At 37.3% G+C, this 12,617-nt stretch overlaps 1 protein-coding gene across 2 annotated transcripts in view; it reads right to left on the reverse strand.

Moving 5' to 3' along the window:
- Positions 1-12,617, reverse strand: part of ADAMTS3 (ADAM metallopeptidase with thrombospondin type 1 motif 3) — a 289,741-nt gene that overhangs the window by 27,002 nt on the left and 250,122 nt on the right. For both annotated transcript variants that reach the window (XM_033857125.2, XM_073805322.1), the window contains exons 6-14: positions 12,149-12,232; positions 10,075-10,231; positions 9,222-9,327; positions 8,671-8,814; positions 7,928-8,060; positions 6,351-6,464; positions 4,195-4,340; positions 3,050-3,225; positions 1,070-1,203 (exon numbers count right to left, since the gene is read on the reverse strand). In XM_033857125.2, the coding sequence (XP_033713016.1) occupies positions 1,070-1,203; positions 3,050-3,225; positions 4,195-4,340; positions 6,351-6,464; positions 7,928-8,060; positions 8,671-8,814; positions 9,222-9,327; positions 10,075-10,231; positions 12,149-12,232 (1,194 nt within the window). The remainder of the gene's footprint in view (positions 1-1,069; positions 1,204-3,049; positions 3,226-4,194; positions 4,341-6,350; positions 6,465-7,927; positions 8,061-8,670; positions 8,815-9,221; positions 9,328-10,074; positions 10,232-12,148; positions 12,233-12,617) is intronic.

Below are 12,617 nucleotides of genomic sequence, written 5' to 3' on the forward strand. Positions count from 1 at the left end.
GAATAAAAAGGGATTAAAACAGAGCCACAGAAGTCATCAAAAGTGGGTTCAGATAATAATATGTGAACCATACCTAAACTAATGGAAAGTTAGCGTTGTATGGTGGTGAAGAATAGTGAAAGATCTGCAAATCACAGGCTGTGGAAGGCGTTGAATATCAGGAAGAGTTTATATTTTCACATTAATTTAACAGGGAAATACTGAAAAGTTTTCTGAACTGGGGTAGGTCCTTAATATAAATCAGTGTTGGATAATGATAATGATACTGCACTCGTAAGTTTGGGATGAGAGTGAGCAGAGAAAATACCGACAACATATACATTTAATGCACCAGATACTGTGGGAGGTGAAAGATGGACAAAACACAGATTCTACTTTAAGGAAATTTTTGTTCAGCTATGAGGCATCTGCGAATTTGAGATTCTTTTATATAACACTTTAGTTATGCTGAAGTGAAAACGAATCAAACAGGAGCAATGTGTTCGGTTAATAAGGATAATTTCTTATCGCTTTAACCTGTGAACATGAACAGAAAGTAAACTGCATTAAAGAAAAGATTAAATGGGCAAAAGACAGTTTTTGCATCTTCACTAGTACTTTTGTTCTGATGTGGAACTCAGTGTTTAAACTTAGAATTAATTGGAAGGTGAGACAGGGAGAAAGAGAAGTTATCATCTTTTAAACAAACGATAAAACACATTTAGCATTGAATTTTTTAAAAAGACTTGGTATTGTATTAGTGGATGGCTACTATAATATACTCAAAGCCAAGGCATGGTTCCCAAGTTGTATTCCCAGCCTTGAGGTATCAGAGGAAGCCGCCAAAAATGCATTTGGCTGGAAATTAGGAAAACTAATTAAATCTTGATTTTGCCAGTGACCAAAGTTTGATTTGATTAATTGCAATTTCTTCCCAATTTAGCTTAGCTACTGAACTATTCATAGATCTTCATTGTAATGTGATCTCAGATAAGAGTTAAAATATTTTTGAAAATATGCAGATGAATGAAAGGAAAAGTAGAATTGCACACTACTGTACGAAGCTTTGGGGGAAGCAATCTGAACTCACCACACACTCTCCGCGCACACATATGCTGTATGGGTCTTTGTAAGAGCAGCGCGTTCCGTCATGCACCAGCTGTTTCATATAAGCAACATCTCCAGTCTCTTTGGATTGACAGTAGAGGTGGCATCTTTTCTTGGCTGCATAAGATGGAGGATTAAGTCGACTATTTATGTAAAATGGTATTTGAACAGTATAGTTTATTTTGTTTGTAAAATATACAGTTTCAATGTGGTTTCCTGAAAACAAATTGTATAAATAAATAAAGAGTAGGGGAAAAGTATGCATACTTGGCATATTTGTTTAAACCAGGGTGACCCTACGCTTTGACATCTAAACTGGGATAATTTTGACAGTGAAAAGGGGCTCTATTAATAATATACACAGGGACAATAGGTATAAACTGGGACTGTCCCAGGCAACGCAGGTCGTATGGCTGGCTACCCTAGATTTAACCACAGATGTTCAATAAATTTCATTCAGCATCAATTTAGTTTTAGTGACACTTAGAGCACTGAAAGGGTTTCTCTTTTTTTTTTTTTAATTAATTTTATTGGAGTATAGTTGTTTTACAGTGTGTTAGTTTTAGGTGTACAGCAAAGTGATTCAGTTATACATATACATATATCTATTCTTTTTCAGATTCTTTGCTCATATAGGTTCTCATAGACCAAGCTTACCAATTTTATAGTTTCATTGCCTGTCTTCATCTATGCCATGACCCCATTTCTCATTCACATCTCAAAATTAAACTTTCAGAACTCTATTGCAACAACAATCAGTGGTCTAATGAACTTGTATAAGATGACCAGAAGTTGAAGTATTGTAAGCATTAGTAATATAAAAGTCCAACTACTGTCTGTTCTGCAAATGAATATATGTTTAATACTATATATATGTTTAATACTAAAAGTTTCACCATGGTAGTGTGAGTCTTTCCAAAATTTATTACATTCCTATTATATGCCAAGCACTGACTTACTCTTTGATTTCATTTTCCCCTCAATTTTGTTTTCCAAACACAGAATGACAACTTGGTGAAAAAAACCCTGCGTTATATACCAAATACCAAGATGTGCATCCTCTGCCCATCCTCATTTCTGTATTCCCACTCATCCCATTGTAATTAGATTCTGCCACTTTTCTCCTCAGCCCTATAATAGTCTCATGTCTACTCACTTCTCATCTCTTCTCCGTCTTAGGGTTTCTCTTTTGTTTGACTCAAAGGCCTAGTATAGTTTTTGCTTCTTGCAGGATCTCATTAATTAAATCTAAGTTATGTGACTCACTTCCCCAAAATAAATCAAAATAATGCATTGCAATTTTGAATTCCTACACATATGCATCTTTCCTTTAAAACAGCTTTTAAACTGAACTCAGCAGTGTATTATATCACACAATAATTCCGTAACTACTTTTTATTCACTCAACTAAGAAATTTGTCAAGAAGTTCCCATTTGAACAGATTTAACCGAAAATTCAGGGGTAAGAAGTGAAACATGACAAGGGAATTTCCAAGTGTATTTCTTGATAACCAGTGTACAGTACAAAAGTAAAAGGTTATGAAGTGCCTTTTGTTATTAAATAATGGTCTTTGTCTTATTCCTGACTTGGTTGTAAAATAACTATATTTTTCTCTAGTTATTCAGAAAGGAAGGATCACAATATTCCAGAAGCATTTCCTAGTAGAGGGATTTCAGTTGCATGAGGAGACTCAACATCTCTCCCAGGCGTTGCTTTCTACTTGTCTTTCCAGTAGTGATGGTGGCAATGCTGCTTCCCAGGAGCTATGCCATAATTCTCACCTCTCTAGAGAAAGGCGTGTGTTAGCCTTATTCTTGGAAACCCGGGAGGACCTACCCCTATAAGCACCAAGTTTTCTAAGTCACCAAGTAGAGATCAAGAGTCCAAGGGATTGCGTGTTGACAAAGCTTAAGCTCTAAGTAACCGTCGACACAGCAGGAAAAGCGAGGGCATCTTACTCACAGTCAGGGTGTTCATATGGCAACCAGTGGTGTTTGGTATTCTGGTATTCAAAGTGGGAGTTACGCTGCTGGCACTGCTGGGCTCTGAAGTCCTCAAAGTGTTTTTGGCATTCTTCTGTATTACAAAGCTGGTACTCAAAATTAACACCAGGACAATCCTGACCACCATTGATGGGCCTAAAGAAAAGACAACATTTAAAAAGGCCTTTTGGCTCTGGTCCAGCAGTTGAAACTTGCAGACACAGTGCTGGAGGACAGAAAGCCAAGGCTTCTGAGCTGCCAGCACAAAGTGAATGAACTCATACTTCCTACTTTCAATCCCTTTCCAAAAGCACTATCCTCTCCCTGCTGAGGTTTGGTGGCGGGAATTCCCAAACTCAACTTACATCAGTATATTTTAAAGCAGTGTATTTTTCAATACACTGCTTTAAAATATTAAAGCAGTGTATTTTAAATGCACAGCAAAAGTATATAAAGAAACAAAAAACAGGTACATGGTCTCAGGAAAATTATATTTTATATCATGTATAAAACATGTAGAAGCAACCCAAAGAAACACTGATCACAGCTCTATGCCTCTGTTTCCTAATATGTAAAATGAAAATAATAATCCAATCTTCCTTAGGGAAACACTGTGAGGATTAAATGAGTTAGCATGTTGAAAACACTTAGAACAGAGTGTGGCTCATGGTGAACCCTCGCTGTTCTAACTACTGTAAGGATAACTTTTCCCCCAACAGTTCGTTGGCCTTCTTTCACCATCTTCCCGTCACCAGCTCTGAAGCATTCTTCTCCTAACTCGGAAGTGAGGGAGCCTCTGGTTGGTGTTGCTCCTGCCGGCAGGCCTGACCTTCCTCCAGCGGGTCTCACAGCCTTGGTGCCCAGGTCCTAAGAGCACAGCCATCTGCTTTCCCCGCTCAGCTCCTTATCCTCCCAAACAGCAATTTGTTTAACAATCTCTAATCTTAACCATGGACTACTCTTCACAAGATTGATAAATGGGGATTTACCCAAAATAGAAACTTAAACCGTTAGTTTTCACGTTCTGTGTTTTACATGTACTTCAAGAAACAGAGCATTAGCGACATGATATTGAAGCATTTTCTGGTCTATCCCAATAACCAGAATGACAGGAGTTATACTCACATTGGATTATTGCACTGGCGTGTTCTAAAGCGAACACCAGTTCCACAGGTCCGGGAACAGGAGCCAAATTTGGTCCATGATCCCCAGTTGCCATCTTGTTTTTGCTGATTAGCATTCTTCCACATGCAATGACCCTTATAGCACCACTTAGGGAAACGACACAAAGCAATCATGAAAATCGTGCGTATGCTAAAGCTGAAGTTGTTATACAAGAATCACCAAGCGAAGAACTTCATTTCTTTTTTATTTTCTTTTTCAGGCAAAAATACACTTAAAATTATCTCAAAGCAGTGCCCTGTACACTGGGTAATTTACACTTGCATTTTTAAGTATAAAATTAAAATTAAAAAAATAACATTCACTCAGACAAGGTTTTAAATGACACATTTACCAGTGAGTATCAAACGTCATAATCAATAAGGATGATCTGAGCACCCAACTTGCCCAGTAGGTGCTATTCTACCCTTCATCCCTCATTATCTATATTACTGGAGTTTTTTAAGGGCAATCTGCTCCCCTTTAAAATAATGACAGGAAACCATATGTCTTAATTTAGAAAATAATTAACATAACATATCTAAAACATACATAACTTTCAAAACACTTGTACATAATTGTTAAAATTTTCCTTCACAATGATTCTGAGAGATATATGATCTTTACCTTTCTGATGAGGAAAACTGGGACCCGGAAAGGACCATGAGTAGTGTAAGACTCTCTGACCGGAAAAACTAAGTGGGGAGTACTAAAACATGGATACTGTAGAGGCCTAGAGCTTACAGTACCCAGCACACAGCAGATGCTCAAAAGGTGTTAGTTCTTTTCCCTTCCAACATTTTGACTCACTTTTTTATCGTACATACAATGAAAGTGTTTCTTAAAACTCAATTCTGGGAAATTGAAACATAACACAAATATATTTAGGGAAGTTGGATGTTCAGAGTTGGTTTACAGAATACCTTTTTCATAAAGCAAAAATGAATCAACTCATTGTTGCTTTTGTTTTTTCAGTCAGAAGTCTGTAATACTGAATTTTCCCAAAGCAACACACTGTACAAGTTTAGCATAGTGCCTAAGAGTTTAAACGTGAATAATGGGAGATTTTATTATTATTATCATGTTTGTAATTCTCATAGCAAGTACAGTTTATACACATTCGAAATAGAGCTTTAAAGGGCTTCAGAAGATCTAAAAGCTATATAAATCTTCTTTGCCAGGTTTTGGTCCTATCTACAATATCTTATTTCCAAACTAGTCAAAGCTCTTCAACTTGAGCTCTTAACATCCCTTTGTTTTGGGTTTCGTGATCTTTCCCCTCCTGAGTAGCGTAGCTTGGCACTGGGCCAGTTTCTGAGCATTTGATCCTCACTACGTAACTTGAGATTGAAACTTCTGGGCATCTTTCCCCAAAGAGCAAGGCCAAATCTTCTGTACAAGTTCACATGACTTTATTTCTGGACAACTTTCACAAGGAATGGGATGCCAGCAAGTAAATCAAATCCCATTAGGGCCCAGATACTCGGCTGAGCTGCCGCTTCCTATTCTATCAGCAGGGCGCTGTATAGTGGCCTCGAAGATGTCAGGTCCTAATCCTTAAAAGCTGTAAATGTTACCTTATTTGGCAAAGAGTTTTTGCAGATGTAATTAAGTAAGAATTTTTAGATGGGGAGATTATCCTGGATTATCCAGGTGGACCCTAAATGCCATCACATGTATCCTTATAAGAGAGGGGCAGAGGGAAATTTATACACAGAAGAGAAGGGGGCAATGTGGCCACAAAAGCAGAGACTGGAGTGGTGCAGCCACAAGTCAAGGAATTCAGTCAATCGCCAGAAGCTGGAAGAGCTAAGGACAGATTCTCCACTAGCGCCTCTGGAGAGAGTATCATTGGCCCACACATTGATTTCACCTCAGTGAAAACTGATTTTGTTCTTCCAGCCTCCAGAACTGAGAGAGTAGTTTTCTGTTAATTTAAGCCACTAAGTCTGGGGTAATTTGTCATAGCAGCTATAGGAAACTTGTACACAGTGTTCATGCATTCCCACAATGAAACTTTATGTACTATGGTTTTCTTAAAAATGATGATACATGTTATTTAAAGATGATTATTATGCAACGTATCTTAAATCTTTATTGTATAAATAGATTATACTCACTTTTCCAGCAGCACATTCGGTCCCATCAAGTGGGGGTCCTTTTTTAGTCTTACAAAAGTAGGGATTATCAGGATGGCTACACCAAAGCTGTTTACATGGGTCAAAGGTTCGGAACTAGAAGAGAAAAAAACCAAACTGTCAGCGACATAGAGATGGAATGACTTGTACCAACAACACCTTCTACACAGTTTCTTCATGTCATGTTTTTTGCATATTTTAATTTCAAGTTAATAGTCAAACTTGTGGCATGTTAAGAAAACAAACAAACAAACACTGTCTAAGAATTCCAAGTAAAGAATACTTTCATTCCACTTTTCTAAAATAACACTGATAAACAATGATTTGTCTGGGATTCTTCTGTTGACTTTTCTATTCTTTATGCCAGTTCTGTCTTATGGTTTTCAAATAGACAATATTGGGATTTTTAAAAGAATGAGTAATTATTATGAACATTTTAAATATGAAAACATTATAGTGGTTTTGCAGCTCTCAAGCCATCAGAATGGCTTCTTTTTAACCCTGAATGGATGAACCAGTCAGAAATAAATAATAAAAATGCCCATCATAATCAGCCAACTAAAAGCAGAAAATATTTGTCAAACTTTCTGTGTAGGATAATGTATTCCAGGTATAACAAAATATACAATACATTCATATAGTTTATAAAGTACTTTCCATATATTTGATCTTCATAACAATCTGTGGCTGAGAAATACGGGTTATAAGGTAAGACTATAGTTATGGATACAATAAGACAGTAACAGAGATAGACCAGAATCTTAGTCTTCTCACTCTTAAGGATGTCTTTCATTTTCCTAAAACACTACATTATAATATCCAAATGTTAAGCACACATATTTGTGTTACTGTTTCCTCATCCGCTCTCTAACAGTAAATATCTTATCATTCTTTAGATAAATTTAAAAATATATATGTACATATATCAAACAGCAGTTTACCCACATCTTCATTGCCTACACCACTAATTATCCAGATACAGACTCATGGTCATAGCTTTTATTTTTTTAATTAGTACTCATTTTGGATCTGGGTTTTTTGTTCTAATTCCTACTACCTAATGCAGAAACTGTAATTTTCTACACTAGTGAGCCAAAGCTTTAGAATTCTCAGGTCAGAACATTATCGCAGGTCATTAGGAGCTGACCGTGTATACCTTACAAACAAACCAAATATCTGTATATATCTGCATATGGAGGAATTCAAACAGCAGATCAACTTCTTTTGATGAAATACTTTTTTTTCTTGCTTTAACAAATAAAGCTTTCTCCAACATATAAAAAGCCCTATTTACCAGACGTGTGACTTAAGCAAGTTGCTTAATCTCTGTAAGTCTTGGCTTGTTCATCTGTAAAATAAAAGTATACCAACTCCCTTCTAGCCTGTCACAAGGATTAAATAAGATAGCATATTTAAAGCACTTAGCTTTAGCATGTACTGACATAGCAAACACAAAATTGTTGGTTCATATTCTTGCACCAGTGAGTCTGTAAATGTCACCAAACAGGAGCTAAGCAAGTAGGTTTCAATATGCAAAATCTAAATTGACTGTAACATACCGCAGTGCACATTTTATAACCAACACCAAAGTCAAAACGACATTGCTCATCCATAGAATAATTGATTCCAGGAAGTTCTGGGAGTTTGGGCCAGTCATGTTCAAAAGGGTCATCAAGGAGACAGTCATAGGAACTGTAGGAAGGAAAATACTGCATGTAGTTAAATGTTCATTTTTTTATCACGTTCCAATGAAAAAGTATTCTTAGGTTACATACTCGGGAATTTCATCAGATCATAAAGCAAGGTTACAAAAGCATACCTTTTAAGGTTTTTAGTTTCAGCCCCATTTAGAAAAAGACCATTCATCTTTATTCATCCCAGGAAAATAAGCCAACCATACTTAGAAACACAGTAGAACCATGACAACCTTGTTCGTGTCCCTAGCTGAACCCGCCCATGGTGTGGCAGGGCAGATCCTGACGACCCCTATGTTACAGAATATAGGTGGTACTCGCATGACCATCCCCTCCTCAAATCAACTTTGACCATTAGTCGAAGATTCCATAAAGAATTTACTAAAAGGAAACCACAGTAAAAAAAATTCACTTAAATTCTAGGCTCATGGCTTAAAATACTTCAATTACACTGTGGAACTGTGCCAAAAGCTGAGTCAGAAGAAAATGTTTGTCATGAACAAAAGTTTTCGTTCCCTGGGAGTTTGGTTCTGATCAAGGTCCTAAGAGTCAGTTTCACGTCTGTATTTCTACTATAACATTCTCATGACACGCAGAAGGAGACATACTGAATGTATCTTTTCAGTTCTTGGCCGCTGCAGCGGGACCAGTGGTAACGATGAAACGCTGCTTGCACCAAAGGAGCCATGACACTTCCCATGGCAGTCTCATCACCGCACCTGTTGCCTTGTCCATCATGCTCCATTCCCAGCCTAGAACACAAAGCGAGACCTTACTGGTAAGAATCATCATAGGGGCCATGGCTTTGGCATAATTTCTGTTTCGAAAATAAGTACAGGAAAATAGGTGTTTTTTAAGTTAATGTGGCTTTTGTGGAGAAGTCAGACACTGTGAAACTGAGAGCAATCTGACACAAATGCCTTTTTTAGTCTATAGCTAGGAAAAGCCCAGGAGTGTCTCTGCAAGCCAGAGTCACTCATTTAGTTTCAGTGCATGACCTCTTCACTGTTTTCAGCCCCTCAAACTTGGCAAGGGATGACAGTTGCATGCTGGCATGCACTCTACCCAAAGTATGAACAATACTGAGAGAAGCAGACAGAAAAGACCTTGTTTTTTTCTTTTTTTTTTTTTTGCTTTATAGCTGTCAGCAGTGACTTACACATGGCCAGTTTCATGGGCTACTACAAAAGCAGATGAAAAACCATCCTCATGATTCAGGGTACAACTTCTCACTGGATGACACATGCCTGTGACTGGAGCATATCCTGTAGAGAATAACAATTACTTTCATTTTCATTTTATGAGAAAACCCATTAAGAATTACTACTGGACCTTTGCCTAGGGGGAAAAAAAAGCTTTTCAGGAAACAGAGGCAGTATTATTTCTCTGCGAGCATTGCACCACATTCTCTTGGGAAAGCCACAGGTAATGGGCTCTAAAAAGATTCACTGGGTCTGCATTTTCTCCTCTCTTAAGGGAAGGAACTGCCTGGGGTTACCATTCTGTTCTGCCCACCAACCAAGCTCTGTCTTTCTGCTGTAGTGAATGGTCCTTCATATCACGGTACTGATGAAGGGAGCCAGAAATTCCACCAACGTTGAAAAGAAAACGGTCAGTCTAATTTTTTCCGAAGTCTACATCAGAATGTATTAGATAAATGTAAGCTGACTTTGGAAGAAAGCTCTCTGGCAGCAGACATTTCCCATGGCATCTCCCTTCCCATTCCAATTAGTTAGTGGAAATCACACCACATTTTACAGCATCCCCTCTGTACCCCAGATGCACACTCATTATTGTAAAGGAGAGTGTAATTTATCATAGTATTTAGGTGGCATTTAGCATTGCAAATTCCACAGAAGTCACTGGAAGCAACAGAAAGAGAGTGTATGCTTGGCTGATGCATGGAGGAAAGTGATGGTGGAGATCTGAACATTTGAACAGACTCCCTGATTTAGGATTACTTTTGAAAAGTCATGCCCTTAAGTTTTTCTTCTACATATTAATGGAAATACCTTGCATTCCAGCAGGTCCAAAGTCTTGCCTGGTTAAGAAAATTGCATGATCATGGTGTTCAGAATGATTGGGATCAGATTTTTGTTGTTGGCAAGCCCAGCGACACACGTTCTCCAAGCTCCTGGATGGGTTTCCCCTTTCTATGAGGCTGATGGACTAGGAGGAAACAATATGTTAAAGACATACACAGCATTTTCCCAAAGGCTTCCTTTAATAACTTTCTCTGAAATTAACATTTGAGATTACAGTAATTAAATAATGTACAATAATATTATCGGGGGCTTACTTGGAAATAAATACTTATTTGGAAATAAATATTTCCAAATACTCTCATTTGGAAATTCTACATGCCCATGAGGGATACCTTTATGATCGATACTACCTGTGTGAAAGGTGGCTGACACCATTAATGGAAATACGTGACGCTGAGATCGTTTTGCTTTTGTGAAGCAACTCAATATTAATCAACTGGGTAAAAATTCTAGTAAGAATTCCTGATTTAGCTTAGATTTTTAGTTTCATAAATATTAAGAACAAAAATAGAGGATACATGGAAAGATTTGGGCGTGAAACTTTTTTTCCCAGAGATGTTAAAGTGAAAGATCTTCAGTTTCAATTTTTTTTTTTGGGGGGGGGGGTCCAAAATTAATCAACATATGGGTAGAATATAAGTTCTTCAATGAGCTGGCAAAGCTGGTGGAATCTTCGATTTGAGGAACAGTCAAATTATATAAACCTCACACTGAAAAAAAACCCTACCCTTTTTTTCAACCTCGCAGCAATGAAGAGGGGTGTACTCATATCCTGCAATTCCAAGAGATGGATTGACGTTCCTTGGAATGCTTCTACTATCACATTATTGTCAGGAGTTAAAAGTTCAGAGGGAAAGGCCCCATCCTTCAAGAACCCAGGAGCCATACTTCCCCGAGAAGTTCTGATGGAATGAGAAATTGAACTTGGAACCCAAAATTAGTCCCTACTTGGCTGACTGGCTGAGAGCTTTGTTACATTTCAGCAAATGTTTTTATCAGTGTTTACATTCTTAAGAAAAATGTTTGGTTTATTATAGTTGAACACATACTTCTCCTAACAAATGATTTAATAACCAACTGAAGGCTGTTAACATCTCCATCTGGATCTGACTTGCATTGTGTTGGAGACACAAAGTAGGTCAGGTTTGTGGGATAAACTAAAGATCAATGACACCCTCTCACCAGAAACGATAAGTTTTCATACATAATAAAATGCAAACACATGGATTTTTTTTCCTGTTTGCTAAATGCATAATTTCATTAGTATTCCATAATCAGGAGGATTAATTATGGGAGGGGGGACATGTAATTTTAAACATCAAGAAAGCTGCCAAGTTAGTCACTTCTCCTATGTTTTCTCCTCAAAGGGAGAGACCACTTCCTCCATTCCATTATTTCCAAGGACAGGGACACATCTAGTGTCATTTTAAAGCCAGCTAAAGATACATTACATAAAAACGCCTATTGTATGTATTTTGACCCAACATTTTGCTTTCAAAAAGATTAATGTCCTTTTAAATAAAAAAATATTCACCGTGTGCTTTACTTTTCTTAATCGAAAAGACTCATATTTCACATATTGTTTTCAAGAAATCATGAGAGGGTAAGGATCTTTGTTATTTTGCTTCACAGATATATTTGAAGCACCTAGAAAGCATCTGACACATAGTAGGCACTCAGTATAGATGTTTTGGAATAATAAATGAACCATAAATTTGATGACGATGATAGATTAAGGAAATTCTTTTTTTTTTATAATGGTATCCATTCATTTTCATTCATACAGTTATGCCAAAATCAGGATAATTATCTCCAACTCCATAAAATAGAGGTAAACACAGCAAATAGTACCAGCACAAAAATCATTCATTATCTACTCAAATTTAGAGATCTCCATTCATTGGGGCAGTTTTCTCCTCTCAGTTCAGAGGGTCTACGTGAGACATGTCTACGTTGAACGTTAGTTATGGCTTCAGCAATCTAATCTGTTTGCTAATCCAGTCCTTGCTGTTCACAGTTGACATATAGTAAGACATTTTACCTTTGCATAGCCCAGCATTATCATGCGCACCAGAACCACATTTATATGCACTCCCAGGGACTCATCGTGGTAAATTTCATTCACCTAGAAGCAAAGTAGATAATTACCTGAAGAAAGGCAACACAAAGGATTTCATGAGATGCACATTTAGGGTATGTAATGGTTGTGTAATCCCAAATATAGAAGTCAAGTCCCTTTTTTTTTTTTAGTTTAGTTTAAACTGATGTCTGAAATGAAATCATTTACTTTTAACTGTGGAATAATTCTTGGCTATGTGAATTATTTATTTTGTAAACCCCACAGTACCATGAACATAGAGAATATGCTTTAAAAGGGCTCCATTAAACTACTGTAGTGTTAAAAGTCCATGTGTGCTATGATCCACACATAACATTCATCACAAGACGGTGACTCTGGTGAAGCATCTGCCAGCTGTGAGTGGCTGCAACCATGTGGAGGAAAAGAGCAA

The sequence above is a fragment of the Tursiops truncatus genome, chromosome 5, assembly GCF_011762595.2.
Source record: "Tursiops truncatus isolate mTurTru1 chromosome 5, mTurTru1.mat.Y, whole genome shotgun sequence".
NCBI classification, from domain to species: domain Eukaryota; kingdom Metazoa; phylum Chordata; class Mammalia; order Artiodactyla; family Delphinidae; genus Tursiops; species Tursiops truncatus.